General features: G+C 32.0%; 1 protein-coding gene and 1 long non-coding RNA gene across 3 annotated transcripts in view; one reads left to right on the forward strand and one right to left on the reverse strand.

Annotated features, from left to right (window-relative positions):
• Nucleotides 1-17: 17 nt before the first annotated feature.
• Nucleotides 18-25,307, reverse strand: part of LOC105428446 (uncharacterized) — a 150,834-nt gene continuing 125,544 nt past the window's right edge. The window contains exons 4-5 of one of the 2 annotated variants that reach the window (XR_016139333.1): nucleotides 10,778-11,023; nucleotides 9,640-10,051 (exon numbers count right to left, since the gene is read on the reverse strand). Coding sequence is in view for 1 of the 2 variants with exons in the window: in XM_011640780.3 (XP_011639082.1) it covers nucleotides 1,233-1,273 (41 nt within the window). In the remaining variant the exon portion in view is untranslated. Of the gene's footprint in view, nucleotides 1,274-9,639; nucleotides 10,052-10,777; nucleotides 11,024-25,307 lie in introns of those variants that run through there. The other variant, XM_011640780.3, reaches the window with a different exon arrangement.
• Nucleotides 14,707-22,787, forward strand: LOC105428445 (uncharacterized). Its single transcript, XR_967997.2, has 2 exons — nucleotides 14,707-16,336; nucleotides 19,477-22,787. It is a non-coding gene; the product is annotated as an uncharacterized LOC105428445 (long non-coding RNA).

Below are 25,307 nucleotides of genomic sequence, written 5' to 3' on the forward strand. Positions count from 1 at the left end.
TATATATATATATATATATATATAGAGCTTCATTTTGTTTTATATTTATTTAATCTTAATACATAACGAGCATAACATATATATCGTAATAAAGAATTCAATTTTAGAACGATCTTTCTTTTATTACGCTGAATACAATCAGGAGTCATCATCGAGACTTATAAAAACAGCACGTTTCGTGAGAAAATGCCTTACGTCGTATATTTTATTCTTCGCTTTATGCTTCCGCATAAAAGAATGATCATGAATAGTCATTGCATAGTTCACTAACACGACATAAGAAAAAGCACTTTAAATAATTGCCTCTCTCAATTCGTAAAGCATATGCACAACTCTTCAAATCTCTGACAAAAGTAGAGGATAACATTTGATTCACGCCTTTATCTGCTTTCTTTCCTCTGTCTTCCTCTCTTCCTCTCTTTTTCTCCCTCGCAGCTGCTTTCGCCAAGTATTGCAGAAACTGGCGCGATTCGGCCACCGTCGAATCGTCGACTCGTCGACTTTTGGAAACCACTGAACTCGTCCCGGTTGGGATATCGCGGCGGCATTTCTATGTGAGAATGGTGGCGCGGTGATGGGGCGAGGGGTGACGCGCTTGCGAGAGGGAGCGGCTTACGTCGGTGGCGAATACCGTGATAGAAGGTGTACCGGGAATATCGCACGCGAAGGTAGTAAGGTGCAGAGGGCGGGTAAAACTTACAGCCTGGATTCCGGCGTTTCTTACGATGGACAGCTCATTTTACACACCCCATTTTGTTGGTAAACTTCATACGCTTGAAACACTTTTGTGTTTAATAAGAAACATATTTATTGTACATTTGTCGTATTATTTTAGTTAGTCCTTTTCTTTTTCGTTCATTTGTTTAAAAAGATCAAAATTAAAAGATTGCTTTTATATATAATGATTATATCTCAAGATATACAATATTTTTTTCTAAAATTTATAAAAATTTTTTGTACGTGCAGTCATAAATGGTTCAATAAATATTTAACTATTATTCATTATGAGAGATATGTATAATAAATCATAATATTTCTGATAAGTCTTTATCATATTGTTAACTACAAACACAAAATATTATTATATCTAGCTTTCAAGCTCTACTTAAATTATTAGTAAAACGGAACTTACCTATCACAGAAGTATTCATGTTTATATGAATTTGTGCAATTCATTTAAGTGTTATATCAAAATAATGTGAATTTATGAAACTGCAAGCAACACCAAGTACTTACCATACGAAGTCTTGGATGATCATATGAATCTTGTTCGCTGAAACCAAATTCGGAAAACATTAGGAAAACATTTTTTTTTCTATATTACAAAATAAAACAAAATAGACTATTATAACCAATTATATAAAACGGTTATATAAATTGCGATATAAATAAAATATTTTCTTACATCTTTATCAGTTTTCAAATTTAATATACAGAAGTATATATATATACTTCTATTACGCCCCTCATCGTTTAAAATATTGTCTGCTATTCAATATAGATTTCATGTATAAAAATGAATGTCTGCAGTTCTTTGTGCCTGAACAGTACGATCAATAATAGGAATCGCAAAAATGTTGAATATATAATCGATTAAATAATTTATACATGAATAATATAGCTATTAAACAAACATTAATATATAATAATGTTATATGTATAATGTTATGTATTTTATATGCATATCAGATGAATAATGTAATATTCATATCATTTTTTATGCATTTTCTTGTGTACTTTTTTATGTTTAAATATGCGTTCTAAGTTTTTAAAAAGAATTTATTGTAATAAAGAATTTATTGTAATAAAAAAACTTTCTTAATACAATTAAATAATTATAATATAGCATGTGAATAAGTTTCTTTGATAAATGAATAAATCGTAAATTATTGATAAACAAATTAAATTAGAAGTAATTTAATCTTAAAGAAAACAAATAATTTTTGCTATCTCTGATATTTGTGACCTCTCTCTTTCTCTCTCCCTCTCGTTACTAATTCTTGAAATTATCAAATTCATGAGACAAACATAATCGCAATTGTTATATTCTTTGGCTGCTCGAGAGTACAGTCGCATGTGATGAGTTGAGACAAAGGAGTTTCAAGAATGTAATCCCTGAAAACTGACCAGTACAGTCAGACCGGTCCAATTATATCAACGATCGCTTGTTGGATCTCGACATCTTTGCTCAACTGGATAAGACACGAACACAAACGATATCAAAGTCACAAGTACATATATACGTATAAGATGTACTCATGCGGGAGTAAGCGTGTGAGCGAGCACACATGCGATCTCTGCGACGCATGTACCTGTTTCAAACACTATGGAATGTAAATTGCAACGCGTCAAGCATGCCAAGATAGAAGAGAGATGGAGAGACATCGAAATTTGTGTATGTGTTCGCGAAAATATGTGTGAAGGATAAAAAGAGGTGATCTGGAATCCACACTGGAACGTATCGCTTTGCCGGAGACTCGCTGGACACGTTGAGTCTTTCAGCGAATCCGTTGAAGACAGTTTTTGACGAACGAAAGAGAAGGATAGCAGGTTGGATCGCAAAAAGGAGAAATTGGGCGGCGGTCGAGCGGTGGGTGCTGATCCTGGAACCCATTCGGGGAGACGCCCTGGTGATTGGGGAAGAGCACCTAGTGCGCCATCTCCGGGAAGATAAAAACAATTCGCGAACCCTCGTCTGTGTACCGATATCTGTTCGGCAAACGATGTAGAGCTCGGGATATCAAAATCTCCTAGAAGTCATTTAGATGTATATGTGAATTAAAATATAGACATAAAAATTTATATTAGAGATTATTTTATGATTTATACAGATGTCATAATGAATATTTATGAATATTTATCTTGATCGCAGCCTGTCATGCAATTATAATTTTTGCACGACAATTAAATAATTTTTTATATAATTGATTTATAGTTGATTATATAGTTAATTTTTACATAATTAATAAAATTCTATATCGATTATTTGTTTTATATTTTTAATAACTAACTTTGCTAGTAACTTTTGTGCATTAAAATTTTTTTATTTTATTTAAACTAATTTTACAAATCTTTTTTAAATTTTCATAAATTGTAAGCAAATTTTTAATGTTGCAAATTATTAAAAATCATTACTTTGAATAAAACACTATTATATATATTTTGTGCATAAAAATATTTATTGAAATATTAATCAAAATATTATTTTATAATAAGCGGATAGTATAAAATTGACATCAAAAGAACTAGTTAAGAAGCTTGAATCTCAAAACTTACAATGACAACTCTTTTGACAGAAAGAAAGAGAGAGAAGGGGGAGAAGGAGGAATAGAGGGGGGGGAGAGAAAGAGAGGTAGAGAGGAGGAGAGAAAGAGAGAGGGAAGAAAATACAACAATATACATAGATGTATATAATAATAGTATTGTATTCACAACAATTACTGAATAAAATGTAAGAAAAGAGTTTAACATATAATAAATTTATAATAATTTTATAATAATTCAGTTATGCTACGGAATTTCAAAGTCAAGATTCCCATGTCTTCTTTATCGATTGAGGTTGTCTAGCAATTACTTTATTTTAATAAAGTGAAAAAGGATGCCTTTTATTTAATGACTTAAACCGACATAAATATAAATATAAATAAAAAATTCAATAAATCCGTAACAAGAAATAAAAAACGCAATGACAATTTATACAGCCATTTATACAGAGTCCGATTCATAATGACACCGTTTATATGCAGGTACAGAGAATAAAACTGAGTGGAAAAGTCTTCTACCATTTTGCAATTTTCACAATTAATAAGGAATTATTAATTATTAAAAATCATCGAATCACGCTGTCGCATGTTGCTGTGTTTAGCATTTGCTGGTGGGCCGGATGGATACGATATATTTGATAATTAATTACTATTCAATTCATTACTAATTGCAAAAATCGCAAAATGATAAAGGACTTTTCTACTTAATTTCACTCGTTCTATTTGCACGTAAATAATGCACCATTATGAATCAGACACCATGTATATCGTACAGTCTTCTAAAATTTATAATTTAACTGATAGTGCAAAATGTTTATAAGTTGATAAACTTTTGAAGTTAAATTGATAAACTTTTTGTATGTACGTTTTATGCCACAAAACGTTCTAATTATATAAAATATATATTTACAATCGTAGATATTGCTCATGAAACTTCACAATATTTTAGATACCAGAAATGCGGGAGTTATTAAGTTGTCTCTCTACCTTTAATGTTTCTCGACGCGCTAATCACCGGTTTACTTAATTAAACCTCTATCAGCGATGCATATATTTAGTTCTTTTACAATAATAATAAAACAACATTATATAAAGAGGCAATAGTTTTTAACACTTTTCAACAGTGACTAAAATCTTGTTAATAAATTGGATTATATTATCGTTTAATTAAGTATTTATTATTTTAAGGAAGTATTAAACTTTTCTTAATAATATTGATAAGAATCAATATCCTACTAATCTTATTACTTTTTACATGTATAATTATTAAATAATTAATTATTTAAGTAATTGAATATGTATAATGCTACATCATTTACACACGCGCATATGCGTAGTTAAAGTTTTATTCCGTAAGAAATAAATCTGTATAGCTACAATTATTTTTAAAAATTTTTTCTAAAAATTAACATTATTTATTAGAAATAATTATTAGAAATAAATAAATTTCAGAATATAAGTAATTGCAAATATCGATGATTCATACAGAAAAATTATAAATAATTTATATTAATTGCAAATATTTTAATGGTGCAAATATCGATGATTCATATAGAAAAATTAAATAATTCATATTCATTGAAAATATTTTATGTCATGTTATCCATTAATTATACATCATAATTATTACAACAATACAAAATGCGTGTTCATCTAAATATATGAAATAAGAGATAATGAGACAAGTTCTATTCTATTCTTTAATTTCACGACGACAGGTATATATGTAATAATAATTATTTTGTGAATCATATAGCTTAACAATTAATCATTTAACTCCCTCAAGCAATCTAACTCGACAATGGCATGACGAAGCGCAAAGTATGGGAAAACTTCGATTCATCATTCTCGTCTTGTATTTCGCATGGTGAACCACACACCTTCGTATAATACAAAGTGCTAATCACGAGGCGACGCACACGACGTCGGAGAGTCGGCCACGAAGCACGTGACAGCCGACCGATCGTCTGACAGCCGCGACGTTAGTGACGTAATGACGTGCGGAAGGTCCGGAACGTGCGGGACGAGCGAGCGAACAGGCGTGTGACAGTGACAGTCCCGCGAATGGGGCGGGTCTCTTAACGACATCTGCTGAGAAAGGAACGAGGAAGCGAGAAGGAATGCGAAACAGTCAAGGGGCGAAAGCGAGAGAGGCTGAGAAGTGAAGCGTCGCGAAGAGAGCGGGGTAAAACGGTCGGACTTGTGACTCGATGCGTTTTACTGCTGCTTTACGGCGGTTTATTGCACCATCAAAACATAAAATGCCCGGTCGGGAAGCGTGTGCATGCGCGTGGGTACACCCCCACTTCACTTTTACCGCCGACTGCCGGTTAAACTGGGCAACATTCCCCCGATTTCTTGCTCCAGAGAACGTTCTCGTCCGGCCATCTCGGATTCTCTCTCGTCCCCTCCTCCTCTCCCCCCTCCCCGCCACCACTGCAAACGCGGTCACTGGCTCTCTCCTGTCGCTCCTCTTTTTCGTCTTTCCGCTAAGTTCACGCCCTTCTTAATATTGCGAATTTTGTTTGCCACATCATAACTAGAGCTGCCTCAAAAAGTTTTTTTCCTTCTCGCTGTCGGATCACTGAGAGGAGTGCGATCCTTTCACTTGTCTACATATATTCAGTGTTTACAGTAATTTTCTCTCCAAAAGCACGTTTTCGTAAATATTAAATTTATTACTTATGCACGGAGAGAACAGGTTTTACTGGCAAATCTAAAAATTTGATCAGATACAGATATGAAAATAATTTTGTTAGCATCAAAATTATAATGCAGACCGCTTAAACAAGTAATAATAATAATGCCAATATTTTTGATCTTGTAACAATCAATTTAAATGTCGTATTTAAACGTCGCATTTTACTAAATTTTTAGATTTACTATTAATTAAAATTGTTCCTTCTTTTTGAGAAATCAAAAATTCGGAATCTCATACAACAAATATTTTATTATATAAACGTCAGAATATTTTATTATATTATATACGATAAATATATCTATTAAAAGACACGTGAAAATTATTTTAAAAAATCCTGAGACATATAGAATTATCAACATATAAGTAAAATAAGAATTTAATTAATACAAAAATATACGGAAGGAAAGATCTAAAGAGTTTTATCAAGATATCTTCGTTCGGTTGTTCATTAGTGGCACCGCAGTTATCATTCGAAATAACCTGACGAACACCAGAAGAGTGCTTTTAACGAGAAGAGAACGTTCGCAAAAACAAATTCCATTTCCTTATCGCGCATCGCCATCCGCCTGTATAGTTACGATCGTTACGATGGTGTGACGATGGTATCGATTAAAATTCTCTATACGATGTAATTTCATCTCCAATTTTGTCCTCAGTCGTTCATTTATTATTCAAAGTGAGTAAGAATCGATGGAAAAAGTTAAGGCACGAGTTTATAGTTTCGTTTCACTTTACAATCGCGACGCCTGGTACAATGACATCAAAGAAAGCGGCGTTCCCGCGAAATGCCACAATGTCATTATAAGTTTTCGTCCAACGAAATAAGTGTGCTCTGGTCGCGCACGCATTTCGCTTTGAACAGCTTTTTCATTTTCATTTCGAGTCGCACGATAATGGATATCCACAGCGAAAGCCAACAAACGTTTTCGATGGCTGAGAGAGGTGCGTTATGGGAAATTTATTGGGCCGTGGAGTTCGTAAACTGGCCGAGCTTGTGCTGCAAATTTTATTAATCGCCTCGCATTCAGTCGTAACTGAATCTGAAAGTATTTTAAAGTTCCGTTCCGCATATTTTAATTTTTATATCTGTTTAATGTTACCTACGTAATTAATATTAGATATATGTCATTCAATATTACGATAAGCCGTACAATTAAATGTACATTAATATCTTTCGTATTTATAAAAAAAATTGTTCAAACAAATAAAACATCTTAAGCAAAGCAGAACTTCCAATTACTTTGTTCGCGAGAGGATAGAAAGTGGCGTAGAGACGGAGGTGAGCGAAGCACAGCTTTTGCGTGAAAATCAATAATCCTTCGGCAATGGTCCCTCTTGCTCATCTATGATGAGCGAAAATGCTTCGTTCTACTTACACACATTCTTCGTTAAAATAAACCTGCAAAATATAAAATTACAAACAAATTGACTTATGAATATATTTAATGAATGTAGAGCTTAATCAAATAAATTTCGATTAAGTAACTAATTTAAAAATTAATTAAAAATATTTCTAACATTATTTTATTTGAATTTAATAAGTGTACTTTTTATCAAAGATCTAGAAAAATCATATTTAATATTAGATATTCAGTACATTTTATGAACATATACTCTTTCTTTAATTTAGATATCTTTAATATGTACATAATAAGTTATAAACAATTTTAATTAAGATAAAAATGAAGAAAAACTAGAATAAAGTTCTTTTTATAATTAGTATATAATGAGATTGCGAAAACATTGTGTTACACTGGCGTCATCTAACGTAGGGTAGAGAGACTATTCTTATCATACGCACCCTTCTCTGTCGCGTTTTCAAGCTTCTCTACGAGACCGGCCGATCAAACAGGATCCGATTGGCAAAACCCTCCCTTACTCCTGTACCCCATAGTTTTCGTGGAAATCTAAGGTATACCCTCAGAGATAAATAGTTCTACCAAATGTCACCAGGGTGGCGTTAGAAAAAGAATATATTTTGTTTAATTTCTCATATCGTCATAATGTATCCATAAAAATATGGATATTTAAAAGATATATATGTATTTAAATATGTATGTAAGAAGCCTACTTTTTAACGTTTACAATTTTCCAAAAGTGTAAAGTATAATCAAGTTACGATATTATTGTCACGTGTATAAACTTTAAATTTAAAAAATATATATTTATATAGAAAAACGATTTGACAAAGATTTAAAGTTTATACACTGAGAAAAAATGCTGTTGAAATCAACAGCATAGTCAAACAGTATATCATACTCTTGTTTTAATAATCAAGATCTTCGTTTTATTAATAATGTCATTGAATTAATAAAATTATTTCCAATTAGACTAATGCTGTTGATTCAACAGCATTTTTTTCTCAGTGTATAAACTTTAAATCTTTGTAAAATCTTTTTTCTATATAAATATATATTTTTAAAATTAGTACGTAGGTATTTATAAGTAATACGTATATTTGAAGATATGTTATTATTTTCAATGTCTAACGTTTATTTCTGACTATTACGCTTGAATGTGTCAAAGAAATTTTCCGTGTTTTAAGATATCTTTGTCATTATAATCTACCATTTATATTTAGAAGCAATTTGTGCATATATTTCAGCGTGGCAAAATTTTAGTATAAATTTTAATATATATCCTAAGAGTTAAAAATATCATCGCTTTTATACGTTATATTGTACACAGTTATTCTTTGATATTTATCAAGAAATTATTCATTGAGCATAAATTATTAACTGTCACATGTATGCACATGCGTTCACGTAAGTATGCTCATTGTTGGCAATAAATGCCAAGCAGCTATAAATCTGTCTTTTTCTTTTCGCGACTCATACAAGTAATGATATTTCATATCCCGCCGTTAAACAATTTTTGTTGTAGACCGCTATTAATTTTATGAAACACAAATTTCAAATTATTATTTAAATTGTATTTATTATATTAATTTCGATTATGCCATGTTTGTTTATTGACACTTTTCTTAAATTGTTACTGTAAACGTCATACATTATTATTGTGATTATTTAAATTGGAGTATGATAAATTTGTCTGATAAATACTGCTTTGATAACACATTATTAAAAAAAATACTTGTAAGTTACCTTCCATTATTATTATTTTATAAGTTACGAACATACAATTTATAGAAGAAAGTTTTATTATAAATTATTCTCACAATATTTATGAAGCAACTAATCAATCTCTTATTCTTTTAAATAGAATTAAAAGAAGTAGAAAAATATATATGATTTATTATGATTAATATTTTTGAGAATGTTTAGACATCAATTATTAATATTTGATTTATAAGACGTTCAATATATTATTTATGATTTAGCAGATCAGCACATGACATCCTTTGCTCTGTCATCGAAAACATGTGACGGCAGTGTCCCTCAGACTTTCAACAGGGCAAACCGCCCCGCAGTAGCTGTCCGTCGACTGACACACATTCATAAAACTTTAACTGCTTAATAAAAGCGTTATATGAGCCACTGTCTTGTGTAAAAAGTCAACGACGAAAGCCGAATCACCGTTCATAGCGTCAAAGCGCCGGCGTTCAAAGCGATCGAAACGATTTTTTTTGTTTCGGCACAACATAGAAAAATGTACATTCTTTGAATGCCAATTTAATTTTGACATTAATAAATATTTCGAGATGAGCTTATAAAAAATTTATTTTTTATAATACATCATAATAATACGCATAAGATCAAAAAGATCACAAGATGTAAAAAGTTAATTATTATATAAGATTCACATATATATATATATATATATGTATATGTATTGTTATCATCTTTAAAACATTTATTTTATTTATTTTATTTGGTTGTATTTCATTCATTACAATTTAATGTGTAAGATGTAAATATGTTTGTATTATTCAGAAACTAGTATTCATGTTCTTGAACACTAGTGAAACGATCTTCCAGGGTGACATAAAGTAAAGTGCATAGGCGCTGTGCATAGGATCCATAGAAGGGTTGCGTGGTTAGCCTTGGAGGGTCGTTTGCACCGTTCTTGACCGCACCGCACGGAGTGGTCACCGTAGAGCACGGTTCTTCGAAGAATGCATGAATCTCTGTGGGTGCATTATGCTTATTGTAGATATGGCGTACATGAATTCGATTACAATATAACGAATAATTTTTTCATCTATTTGATGTCGTAGAATATAGTAGAACATTCAAAACATTTTCAATTTTTTTAAGAGAAATTTCCGGAAAGTTTAAGCATTAGTTTTATCTAAATAAAAGTTTTATATTCTGTTTACTTGATATCTCTTTCTTCTTTTTATACTCGCATATATACATATACATAAGAAACTGAGAGTAGCATTAATGCAAGTATAGATTTTAAGAAAGAAATTTAATATATGAATGTAATATTCGAATATTCAATCGTCTTGTCTCGGTTACATTCTGCCGCATCCTATGTTTCAATTCCAAGTCGAATGCCAACTATTATTGCAACGTGATAAGGATCTTTATAGAAATCCTAGATATTGTGACATGCATCTATATTGATAACATACTATATTGATAACATACATAATAAAAAGAAATATAGTAGGAAATAGCATAAAATAAAATATCAAATGTAGAGAAGACATCATGGTATTTACATTTAACAAAAAAAAAAAAATAGGTTTTTGTAATTTTCAGAAGTGTTTTATAATTCAACATAACATAAATCTTTTATTCTTTCTAAATAAGTGTCTTCAAAATAAAATAAATTGTTTATCATTTTTAATATAAACGGAAGGAGCGCGACAAATATAATTAAAATTTTGTAAATTATACTATACCATCATGATAAATGATTTTAAGATAGGCGTAAGATGGCTTGTCTCACATAAAAAATACGTCTTGATGGTTAACAACGTGCATTTGGCGAGGCTTAACGTGGCAGAGTTATAGTTGGTCGATAAGGTTGAGAACCCCCATCGGATTTACGATGTCGGTCGGCGGATGATCGCTCGCGATTGCACGGCCTTGTGTCGTAAAGCGACGATGACGTAGGCTTACTACGTGCGTGCACGCATACGGCTTTCCTGACATCAACCAAAGTATAACAAAGTATAAGATTATCCGATGCATTAGTGACTTTGCAAAGATCATACTCTTGTGTGTTATCGTATTTAAAACATTTTTTTCCAAATCAATACAAATCATATTTCTTCCAAATTAGTAATTAATTTTTTTTACACTTTAAATCTTGAATATTTGTATATTAATTTCGATAAATATTTAAATACACAAATTTTTATAAATTTTTATAATTGTAGATATATATACAGGTCTATATAAATTCGTAGAATAGAATAAGAATCACTAATTTTTACATCCATTCTTTACCATTAAAAAGAAAGTGAAAAAGTAAAAGTGAGAAAAAGGAAAATGGAATTCATCTTTGAAAGATTTTTAAAATTAAAATGAAGTATAAGCATATTTATTTAATTTTTTCGAGAACACAAAGAAGAGATAAAAAATTGCACTTAAACTGCTAATATTAATAGCTTTAAATAGATAAACTAAATTATATGAAAATTAAAAATATTAACGTTTTTAGAAAAACATAGCTCGCAAGTAGTATCATCAAAAAAGATTGTTGTCTTTGATCATTAGCATAATCGAGCATTATAAATTGTGTTAAAAAATGATATGTCAACACAGTGTCGACCTGTTAGAGAAAACTTAGACTTTATCAGCCCATCCGTGCCACATGCTTTTCTTATGTTCGCAAACACGAGATTGTAGTAAAATTTAACTGCGACTATAGTAAATTCAATAACAAACAACAGCACAAGAAAATAAGTTCTCCGCCAAAGTACATACGATAGAATCCCATTCGGATAACGCGGACGGCGTACACAGGCCAGAAGTATTTAGTACGAGCGTATAATATCGTGAAAACGAAAACCGAAGGCTCATGGCAGGCAGCCTTGCAGCATTCGAATGATAATTGCGCCTGGATTTCTTATCTACCTTCTTTACTTTTCGATTCCCGACTTAAGTGTACCAAAGAGAGAAAGGGAAATTATTTTAATTTGTATATAGTATACAAATTAAAACAATGATAAAGTTTAAACGAACATTGTCGTTAGCTAAATTTATTTTATATTTTTTTATATAATAAAACTATAACTAAATAGGACTAAATAGGACCTAATTCATTTCTATTACAAGTAAATTTCATTTACTTTTTAAATATGAAAGTATAAAAGTTAATTCATGTAGTAATCTTCAGCATAACATCAAAATATAACACAAATATATAAACAATTCAACGTGAGAAGTTGAGAATATTGTTCAAATATATAATATAATTATATGATATTATAACATAAAATTATATTGATTAAAATATAGATAAATATAATTCTTTTCGAAATTTCCAAGTTTTTATTTTTGTTTTGGGTTTTTAAGCGTTTTATTAGTAATCAAGTTTTATTAGTAATCCTTTTTAAAACAATTTTTTTAGTTATGTTATTTTATCATTAAATTTTAATACATCTTACGAACAGATGGATTTAAATAATAATAATTTTGTTGAGATAACACAGGAGTTATATGATTATTTCGATTATATCTTTCAGTTCGTTGACCGCTGCATTAGTCATGACGTCGTCATTACGCTTCGAATATAGTATCGAGATAAAAATATCATGACGACTGTGGCTGCCAAGCCATTCGTAACGTGAAGTTTTACGTATATCTTGTACTGTTGGGAGTTACGTCGCGGCACGTTTTATCGGTTACAAGAGTCAAGTGCCATTTGTATTGACAAAGCTTCGTATTTTTATCCTGCTGCAGTAGAAAATTTACATTATATTTAAAATAAAAAATTTATTTATTCCTCGTTATTATAAATGGTATATAAATGATGAAGATATGACAAAGAGTCTCATTTCATAGCGTACGTTACGCGTGTTGATCAAAATTGAATATCATTTTCAGTAGAAAAAAGGAGTCGTTTGATCGAAAAACATAAAGCACAATCAAATGATAGAAAACAGCTGCCACTTCGAGCTTTAGCAAAATCACCTTCAAAAAAAATCTTCCGATAAAAACCACAGCAAACTCCTTAATCTCTGCTCCTCGATAAAGTGACCAAGAGGCGAGACACCGTTTCTTGCGCGAATGAAAAACAAGAATCGTGGGCGGCAGCGGCAAACGAAGCAGAAGAGTAGGAGTCAAAAAAGGGATAGCGATAAGTAAGAGTGCAGTTTGGAAAAGGATATAAAAGGGAAATATATGATAATGCGCCCTCGGGTAGCTACGTTCTACGTAGGGTTGGAAGAGAAAACTAGGGGTTCGAGATCGCTGGAGGTTGGGCGTGGTACCTACCGCTACCCCTAACCTTTCCCACCTCCTCCTGCTCGTTCTTCCATCTCAACCCCTCTGGCCTCCTCATCACTTGATCTCAGCCGACCAACCGCTCGCACCCACGGTGGTCGATACCTTGGAGCCGCGTGCCCGACAAGCGTCGCGACGCCAGAATCCTGCGCCTGTCATGGCCGCCATTGCGTACGTACGTGTGTGCTCGCGCGCCCTCGACTCATCCTAGAATTCCGAATTTGGTTCCACCATGGCATCGGTAAGTGACAATCTTCACTAATTTCTATTCCAGTAACGCTGGAATCCGAATAGACGCATTGTTCCCGATTTCCATTGGAGACAATATTATTCAATCGCTTTAATTAAAATGATTTTTATGTAGCTTCCTAAAAAAAAGAATAAAAAGAAAGCTCGTGGGTACACGACAAAAATAATTTTTTTTAAACTTTAACACTTTATGTTCGAATATTATATTGTCATCTTAAAATGTCATGATAAGTAAGATAGCGTTACTTTTCACTACAGATTTCGTGACCTTTGACATTAAATCTGGTATTGATCCAAACTCGATAGTGTCTAGCTTGTTTGTTCAAGACACATTAACGATAATGAATGAAGATACGTGTTCTAATTAGAACGTATTCACCCATATGCATCAAGGTTCATGAAAAAGTGAACCTTTTTTTATTGGAAATGAATAGTTTAGCACAAGTGTGGCACTGTACTCATAAAACTAAAAAGCCTAACCAATTTACAAGTGCCATCGAGTCAAAAGTCACCGGAAGATCCTGAGGAGGAAAACGTCGAGGCCTGTCGAAGCAAAGCGAAGTAGAGAAGCAAAGCAGAAGAAGGAGTCAAGTTGTTTATTTGATGGCGCCATAAAAGGCCTCTTTATGTTTATCTCCCATTTAAAACGCTCGCATAAAACCAGTGACTGCACACACAAACCATCAGCCAGGCATAAATCATGCCGTGAAACGGAGTGTGTTTGAAAGTCATTCTAATTTTGATATGTACGAAGTAAGAAAGAAGTAATCCCTTGCATCACATTACAAGGTGACGGCTGCGATTACACTTTCGCGATTAAGCAACATTCATATTGACATTCTAGAAATCTGCCGCTATTGCTAGCAAAATAACGACATAACTAATGCAGAAATTATTAAATTATATTAAAAAAATTTCACTTTTAAGAAGTAAGAATTGTTTCTGATGTAATACTTAAAATATTAATAAATCTTTTTTTTAAAAGAGATAAATTATTTCAAATATAAAATCTCGAATTAATATAGCATAAAAAAACGTAAAGAACAAAATAGTTGAAATTATACAGAATACACGCTATATAAAATACTCGTTGATATCAAAACTATCGATCCTTACTGAACAATCTTATTGAATTTCACTTTTCATTTATTATATTGATGAAGATATTTTCTAACTGAATAAATGTATTTGTCTACACAGTTAAAAAAATCCTGAATTGACAGTCTGTAAATTAAGGGACATGTCCTTGCTTCATTATAATAAAAATTGATACTGCTTTAAACGTTTATTTTAAGGATAAGACCTTCAGATGAATTTCTCAGGTGTAAAAGAGCTGCGAGAGAGAAATATTAAAGCACGTGCATTTCATAGCTCTAAGTTATCTTTTATTAGAAAACGTTAGGCATACAAAGAACGTCGGCAGAACTATACAAAGAATCTCTGAACAAAAAACAAGTTTTTTTTTTTATGGGAAACATCGCATTGCATAATAACAATTAATATTACAAATTTAAAACAAAATTTCAATGCAAAGTTGTTCAAGTTGATGACTATTGCCACATTTACTGCGGCTTCTATTTGCAGAAAAAATTCAAGAAATAATCTTTCTAGTACTTTCTTTATACATATATAAATCAGTTTAGATAAGATACTTTAACAAATTTACAAAAGTTACAATTACTATTATGCAGTCGGATTTTATTATTTTTTTAAATTAAATTGGGTTTACTCAAAATAGAAGAAACTATACGCATTCAGTGTTCATCTGCATAATTCTCTAAATATAAAATATTCATGCACATATGTATCTTTAGTTTATAATTTGTTGATGAAAAGCAGCATATCTGCAGGATATGAAACTTTTTTTCGATCACAAACAATAGACTGAAAATAAAAATTCATATGCGATAGGTACGACTGGAAAATTTTTTAACAAGCCTCAGTATTCACTAAAAAAAGACCCTACAGCGCTATTAACCGCACTTTAGGTCAAACCAAGGCTGTAAACCCAGATCGCCAATGAGCGGTCAGCGGGAAAGGGTTGTTTTGTGCGTTTTACTGTCGAGACGCGTCAAGGTTGAGACACCGTGGCAAATACTAACCCTTTCTTCCGTACACGCAGTTTAAGAAAATCTCCTTCGGCCTTTATCCCACGAAGGATTTAACTGCCATTCATTATTCGACACTTAGAATTACAGCATTCTTCTTTACACACGTACGAACAAAGAAGAAAAAAAAAAAAGAAAGAATAGAACGCTTCGATTTTTTTATAATAGAGAGTGCGAGATGACGCGTATCCTATTTACTGAAATGACAAAGTCTCGGCGCGGCCTTGACGCGTCGTAAAGGGGTAATCAGGCTTCCTCCGGCCAAACCTTGACTGTAATTTCTCTCTAGCATGTCTCATCCTGTGTTGTAAATGCGTGCGTCAACCGGTGTGCCAGTGTTGAGTCGGTATTCGTGTCGCGTCGCTGCGCTTCTGTCATTCTACCGTTGAAGTTTGTCTAAGAAGCATGGATCAACCGATGTCTCGTAACAGAACCGCGTTCCGTACATTGTCATCCGTTCAAACGGTCTGGCAATATTGTGCGAAGTATGTAATTTACGTCAATCATCAGCAAATGTGGTGATGCTCAGTGTGAATTGTGCAGTTGGTGCATCAATCAATAGTTAATCAATCTCACTGCCAGCTGGACTTTAATCAACGACGTAACTGCTATATTCAACTAACATACTTCTCTCAAGAAATAATTAAGGCCGTAAGATAATTTGATTGCTACGTGCGATCGTTTCCTTCTTATAATTCAAATAATAAGATAGAATAAATTTAATACTTCACACTTCAGAATAAATAAGAAATTTAAATGTATATGCGTATATTTTACATAGGAAATTTTTGTATATAAAATAACATGTGATTCTTAATGAAATTTATTCAACTTTAATTGAATAATGTTGTTAGTCTATCTGCTACATATTTATAAAAAACGATCAGATAGCGTTGTACATTTTAGTAATTTACATTAAGAAAAATCTTTAAGAAAGCTTCTTTCAAATAAAAAATTCTTTTTATCCGCGATTAATGTAGCATTTGGTAAATTTCTCATTCATCCGACGGCATCATTAGATATATTTATCAGTATTTTTAACAAGCACGAATCTTTCAATATACAAATAACTTTTACGTACTTCATTAAGTGTCATTAATAATCAAATAAAAATTTATATCTTAAATTAATTACAATATGATAATGATTAGCGAAACAGTAGTCATAAGAATCGTACGCTCTGAGTTTATTTTCTCGCAAATAAATATAACATACAAAGACTCTTATATATTATTTTTGTTCAATTTATACAATTTAATTGATTGGCTACTTTAAAAAATAAAAAAATGAAATTTTGTATTAATTACTCATTGATAATAGTGCGTTATATAATATACGTTTAGAAATATTGGAAATCAAAATTGGAATACAAATTAAAATATTATTCAATCTCTTGTGCTATTTATTATTTGTATTTCTTCTTCTACTAAAAAAAAAATGTAAGAGATAAATAGTTCTTATACGTATATTTATAAATTCTGTATGTATAAATTTGTATATACTTGAATTAGTCTTGACGTATGATGAAGCTAGCGTAAAAGTCTATCTTCTAACATAAATATCTCATTTTTGAATGACGCCTGTGTGCCATAACGAGAGATAGTTTTTGGCTACAGCTTGATTGAGCTACATTCCAATTTCGTGTGGTGTTTACAGTTCTTTTTTACTCCGGTATCGGTTGCCTCGATAACGCCACAAAGTTGAGTGCTTCCCATAATAATAATTTCAAGCGCTACGCGCGCTGTACCGTAAGCTTCGTTCGATGTTCCATTATCTTTTTGTTTCTTCTTTCTGACTTGCAGGTTATTATTATTACAAATTTCCCGTTTACTATACTGTTTCTGAGCATAGTTTTGGACTCACGACTTATAATTAACATAATTTTGTTCGTATCTTTTTTGCCGCGCGGTACATACACATTCAATTTCTGCGTACTTTTACGGAGAACATTGTTTCTTATCATAACTGCAACCGTGATACATTTTAAAAGCCAGGAAGCGAATCTGTCAATGTAAGGCAAGTCAATAACTCAAATAATTAATGAGCGCAAAAATTACCGGCCATTAATATAAGCGATACTATTATTTTTAAATGCTATGACAAAAATCAATATTTTATATATTTTCTATATATATATATATTTATACTTTAGTCTTTATACATTAATCTTCTAACTTTCGTATCTCTTAGATAAATTTATAATCTACAATGTGTAACAATAATGCCTTTCAACATATGAATTATTCAGTCAAAATAATTTAATCATATATCTACTATCATAAATCTCAATTGATTTTCACAGAATATAATTATCCACTAATTAAGTTTGCTGTATTAATTTATTAAACAGAAAATAAAGGAACCGCGATCTTAGTCCCGTAATGTATGAATAAGATAAAGTGCTGGATATTCTTATTTACATTTGAAAAAAATTACACATTCTCCTGTTATTTATGCAATTAATTCATTACTAAATTATCATTATAAAAAACAAGAAATATCAAGACTTCGTTAACTCTGCTTCTTAGGTACTTTTTAAGCATTGCGTTGACGCAGTAGTCGATGCAACGACGCGAATATAACAAGATACTGAAAAATCCGTATCGTCAATTATTTTAAAATTAACAATATATTGCAAAGAAAAAGGAGAGGAAAGGAAAAAAGAAAATATAAAGAGAGAAATAATATGAATAAAATATAAGAATAAAGAAAAGGAAAAAAAAAAGAAAATATAAAACTGTTAATGAGTAGACAGGTAGACAGAATCGACAGAAACAAGATGCATAATTAGTTACATAACATCTATCAGCAACAGCCATTCTATTTCGTTATACCGTACTCATGAGGAGCATCGCGGACAGATTTATTTAACGGATAACCAATCCAGAAACCGTTTCTTCGGAAAGGCCGTAATTTCACGATTGTTATTAATAAGCGATAATGCTGGCAATCATTTCGATTATCGTGTAGTAACCGAGCCGTATACTATACTGTTTTACGTTCCTCATCGTGGACGTTCCTCGCTCGCGCGCAAATATTGCTCGTCGCATACTCAGCCATATTAGTTAGCGGGAGAATCGCGTAGTACTATCATCTTGCATCTCGTGCCTACGCCATTCCGTGCACCGACTGACTCTAAGGACGTCTCGCCGATACATAGATCCATAAATACACACGCGTGCGCGCGCGCGCGCGCGCGCCGCCATCTTAGCGCGCACGTTCACACGCACGCAACCTCCACTTCGAGTCGTTGAACATACGGTCCCTATGGTTTTCGACTGGCGGTAGCTTCTCTCGCTACCGGTTAGAGGAAGGGAGGTCGGCCATTCGTGCGAGCTTGAACTCAATCCATTGGGCCTGATGCTACCAACGTTCGATATGTGTTATGGCAACTACCTTCGGATCGTCGGCGTGCCGCTCGGCGATTCTTCAATATCGCAAACGAAAATCTTTTATCGTATCGTCACGGATATCACGTTACCGCGATATATAAGTCGCGTCAAACTTAGCGAACATTTTCTCGATCGTTTTATAAGTTGCGAATCAGTAATCAGAGATTATCTCGAGCAAGTGCCGGATAAATTCCGAGTAGTACAAACGTTATATTTACGTGCGTCTATTTTTTAGAGCAATATTACGTGTATCTATTTTTTAGAACAATCACAACATTTGCTTTACGTTTTTTTTTTTTTTTTTTTTTTTTTTTTATAATTATGCTCAGGGTGACAATTACTCGTTTATGTGTATACTATATTTAGATAGAAGAAAACACGTTCGTGTTTTTCTTCCAGTTGGCAGATTACTCTTAGAATATCGAGCAGATCAGATACATGTGCACACGAATATTGAGAGCTTTGACTTTCATAGTTAATGCTTAGAAGAAGAGAACCGTCGGTGCAGTTCAAATCAAGACACACGGACGGATTGAGGCACTATGGAGGCAGATACTTTCTGGTCAGCAGCAGCAATTTCGCCAAAATCGTTTGGAGTCCTTTACGGATAGACAGTAAAGAGGATGGCTAAAAGAGAGAAGAAGAGTAAGAAAAAGGAAGAGGAAGCGAAAAGAAAAGAGAAAGATTCAGCAATCCAGGATACGGCAAAATTAGGTGGGCGTATTCCGTTGTTGGTGGAAAAAAAGATGCGCCGCGATTCTTCTGATTCATTACCACGCGTTGCCAAGCATCTTTTATGATCTTTAGTCTCGGAAGAGCGTTGAGCAACATAATAAACGAGTTTATTTACTTGTCAGTTGTGGTCTCCGTATCAGGTAATATAATTACGAACAAAATTATGTAATTCTGAAGTTGAATAGATTATCAAAACTCACAAATTTATCTTTTATTTTACATCTCATGTGTTATAATATTACTTTTTTTATTCTAATTCTATCTGATCGTATTTAACAGTATCTGTGCGTCTTTCCACGTTACAATAATAATAAAATGATAATTTTGACAATTTAAGAACAGATATATTCTCGATAACAATAATTTTACTATTTAATTATAATTATATGTGGTAATATTGATGAGATCTGCAAACCGTTCCTGTGTTATTCTCCCGATAAAAGCACTAGTAAATACAGCGAATAGCATGTATAATGATAAAAATCTTAAGAGACCGCTTACACTTTATTAATAGTTTTCTCGCATGCAATCCGCAGCATTAATTTTTTTCTCCTCCTTTCTTCGTGCTGTTTCAATTAACCGGATGAGCGACCGCGGATCGAGGTAACGGACACAAAAATACAGAACGTGAAATGTTAAATAGGCGGAAAATTCAGCGAGATGCACGCGTTATTGTGGGAAAAATGCGCGCAATGCATATCGGTACGATCGCCAGACGCAATCTATCTTCCATGAGCGCGCGTGACTGTAACGTAGCGGCATAAATCAGTTGCGTCTATCTGCTTAACAATAAATACATATTACATTAAGCGAACAATGGAAACGGCCTTTTCGCGTGCTGAATGTTATTCCCGTTTTGTAGATTCCACCACATAACTTAGCATTTGCATAAGCGGTGAGATCGTTATTACAAACAGATAACAGTTAAAGTACGTACAGCAAGGCCTTAATTCGGCTGATGTTTCACGGCAGTGAATTTGCCGTGACAATCTAAATGTTTTATTTTTTATTTCATTAATTGAGAAAAATTGTTTTTTCATATCTGTTAAATTATTTTACATTTGTCATACTGGCGAGCCATTATAGCCAGATCTTTACAATTAACATCACAATACTTCACGTCATATCTCATTTAAATATCTCTCCTAGATAGTAAGAGCTAATCAATGCGAATTATGATAATTTCATGGTAAGGTTGTAAGATCTGAATGTTACTATACGTATTAATAACTACACGTATATTAATTTCATTGCTATATGAGAATGCTATATTTCAGGCCTATATTGAGGGCGACATCGAGATTATGACTCGTACCGCGGGATTCTACTTATGTAACTTATAATTTGGGGATTTACGTACGGCGGAAACCTCTTGCGAATACCTTAATAAATCTCTTCTAACAACACGTTTTACGAGGTCATTCGCATTTACGATCATGTTAATTTTCGCATTTGTAATTTCCCGCGTTGATCCTTATCGTGACGGACATTTTGGCAATGATAGGTAATTTGTGACCTGCCGGACTTGCGCGATTACCGACGTGTGAACGGATTGACGATCCCGGCCACTTTTGTCACTCGCACAGGCGCCGTAAATAATATCGCTGCAACTGTCGGGCGTTTAACTATCTGTTTTCTTTACCTTTTTTTTTCTAAAGCAATTTAACGATCGTTCAAGTCGCGAAACAGGCTTCTTACGTGAATATAACTCGACATATAAAGTGTTATAAATCGCTTAAAAATGCCCGTATACTGATCTTCGATGACATATTTAAGCAACATAAATAGAAAGAGTATCTGATGCTATCTTTATTTCATATCTACATATGCAATTGAAATTATAATATATGCATTATCTTCTCTTTTTATATTTACCTCGTTATATTTACCTGTACACTTATGTCATATTGCTACTATCATTACAATTACGTGACAATTACAAATAATATATAATTTATGCAAATATAAATGTTTCGATGAAAATACTTTTTGATTTTTGATAATTATAGAATAATATAACTAAAATGAGCAATATTTTTTCATAAAGTAATAATAAATCTTGCATAAGTATTCAATAAATATAAATTATTACTATCAATATATTATTTTAATATTATTAATATAAAATAATATATTGATTATGTAAAATTATACCAAAACAACGTGCGCTAAAAATTCTAGCTTTCTGTTAATATAGTAATGACGAAGAAATTTCTTCAAAGAAATAATTGGTCTTCGTACAATTTCTTTTACGATACGGTAAGTACAATTAGGAGCAGTGTAATAATAATAATAAACGGTTATAATACTTGTTCTGCAAATACTTAGCCGACTTCTACCAAGCGTTATTATTGGCCTTTCATATGTCTTACACCGTAGCTAACCTTCCTATATTAGTTTAGAATAATTTACTTTTATTTAAGATACATTTTTAACGAAAAATATGTTTTTGATCTTTATAAGAATCAAAAAATTAAAATAAATTTCTTGTTAGTGGTTTGCTTTTATATTATTTTTATCGTAAGTCTTTCTTAATTTTTAAAATAAATAGGCAATCAGTAGCTCGCGTATAGACAGCATTGTAAAAATTAAAATATCATTGGATCATTTCATCGTCATACTTGGAATATATCGCCATTTGAACGTCAGCGAAACGATCTTATAACTGTTACTCGCAACTGGAGTACCAATTGCTTGACTCAGAACTGCGGAGAATGCACAATTTCGCATGCAAACGTAATAAACTTTGTTCGGCGGGTAACCGATAAACCGCATTCCCATTCCAGAAACGTGCGACTTTACTAACACCATCGCGCACAACGTCGTAAAGAATAGTTAGCAATTAATAATTAAAATTACGTGAAATTAAATGAAATTTTCATACGAGTCTTATTTTATTCGTATTTATAAAAAAAAAATTTTCATTTTGCCATTCAGTTCAGAGCAATGGAAATGTGAAACATCGAAAAAAATAATTTAAATTAAAAAAAATAAAAACTTGTTAATACTATTAATTTATGTAGCAAATATAAATTCCAAATAGGTTTCATTATGCGCGCAATATTAAAAGATTCTTCAATCTTATATATAATATTTGTTTACGATAGAAGCATATATAAATCTATCATCTTATAATTACTTTATTTTATATTATTTAATCTAAATATTTAGATCAAATAATTTCGGTCGAAGCTTCTCGTTTGAGATTAGATTCGGTTAGATTGAGCAACTGTTTCGCATTATTGACCTTTTGAAAAATCGAACTTAATACTCTCATAAATTGTTCCATCAAATGGCTCTAAGTAAAATTACATATCACAGAGATTATATTGAACTAGAGAATATTTGTTAGCTGCACGCCAAGCTGTAGGGCATATTCGTCGAATCGAGTCTCACGATTTCAAATGGAAGCATCATAAAGCGTGTTCGACGTCTAAGGATTGGTTAACCGCATTCCCATTCTAGAAACGTGTGCGCCGGTTGAGCGTCGCGACGGTTGGAATCGTAAATAACATTTCAGCAATTAGCACACGCGACCAAGGGGGCGTTCCAACCTAGGGAGCGGTTATATCCCACGAATCGTGGCTCGAATATGGGATTGTCATAATAATAAGGATTACACTAGGATCCTCGAGCTACCTCACCCCTCATAGCCCTAGATCGCTCGCTATGTCTAGATCAAGGCACTCAATTGTTCAGGAAGATTCGGACGCGAAAAAAGTACAAGAAGATTGTTATAGTTAACTGCACCGTTCAGGAAAATCCTTTGCAGTAATTCGACGAGTAAGCACAAGTGTTTCTATAATATCTGATTTCTCGAATCGATAAAACATGAGAAAACAAAATCTGGCAACTTATTATTGAAAAAATATAGCTATGAAGAAGTACGTATATATTCGACTGAGACGAGGCGATTAAATGCCCATGAGACATAGTTTAACCATCCTTGTCGGGGCATTTATTCCAACCATTTACTGCTCAATGATGGAGGTAAACGATGAGTAGGAGTGTGGAAGTATTCAAGGTGAAAATTCAATGAGCAAATTAACTGCAATATATGCACAACACTTTGTAATCTTTATTAACGGATATGGCTACCCTATCGGGATATGTCCTTGCTATAGGTCGAATACTAGTTTCATTGAAAAGACTTTGAATTTGATTACTTTCTGAAATCAAGAAGTAATGTTTATATTTTTTTTATGGAATACTATTATGCAGTTATGATATATAATTTTGTTATCTTACAATTGAATTTACACGTAAATACATATAATATTACAAAAATTTCCTATATTGTACTCTATACGTATAAAGAATAATTTGATTTTGTTTCTAGCAAATCTTCTATTTAGAAAATTACAATTTAACAAAAGAAAAGAACAGATTTTCTTTTTATGAGATCCAAAACTAATTGTTAGATGCAATGTGACATTTTCAGATTAAAAATAACAATACTTAATTTTTTCATGAACTATTTATAAAGGAAAAAATACAGTATGCATTACATTCGGCTGAAAAGTTTCGCTATCATTAGGGAACAGCATGCATCCTTCAGTTATTACTTACTAAAATAGCAGTATATGTCATAAAATGACGTCATCTAATGAAACGCGTATTAATATAGTATTTATAGCAGTTCCTCGCTCGTAAAATCTCCAGATCAAACCGATAAATATAGAACCAGTTTCCTACATTTCCGCTAGTTTAATAATAACAACCTTAAAAGATGTAAAATCATAATAACAACCTTAAAAGATGTAAAATCAAGTTAGGATAAATTAACCTTTTTAAATTGCATGACTTGACAAAATTTTGATAAATAAAAATATTAAAATTTATGAATAAAAATATATAATATAATAATGACGTATTAATTATAATTTAACAAACTTATCACTTACTTAACTTATAACTATTTACTGAATATATTTTAAACAATTTATTTCATATAGAATTTATTATAAAATTATATCATTCTTATTTTCAATGATAATCACAAACAAATGTATTTTTTAATAATCCCGACAAAACATTTCTCATAATCATAAATATAATGCATATATGAGTTAATTACTTTTTAATAATATTTCAGTATTTATTCAATATAAATTTATATCTTCAATATTATATTTATAAACATATAAAACATATATAACAAATAAAAAATAAATAAAAATAACGTAATGATAATAAAGGCTGTTCTTGCACGTGTATTTGCAATCATTTGAAAATCTCTAGTGTGCAATTTAATATTAGCAAATTTGCTATCAGTTTTATACCGATATAGCATGCAGTGTAGTAAATTAATTATTGAGCAAAATTAAATGAATTATTGAGCATATGACTTATCTTGATTGCAATTATCTTGATTGCTCCCTTAACCTGTAAATTAGACGCGTAACGACGCCACGGATTTCAACCCATAGACAAGCCAAACGCTGCGACAGAAAAAAGGGATAAGCGAAACATAAAGGAAGGATGGAAGCGACGTG

The sequence above is a fragment of the Pogonomyrmex barbatus genome, unplaced genomic scaffold (assembly GCF_055798465.1).
Source record: "Pogonomyrmex barbatus isolate J1 unplaced genomic scaffold, ASM5579846v1 scaffold2, whole genome shotgun sequence".
NCBI classification, from domain to species: domain Eukaryota; kingdom Metazoa; phylum Arthropoda; class Insecta; order Hymenoptera; family Formicidae; genus Pogonomyrmex; species Pogonomyrmex barbatus.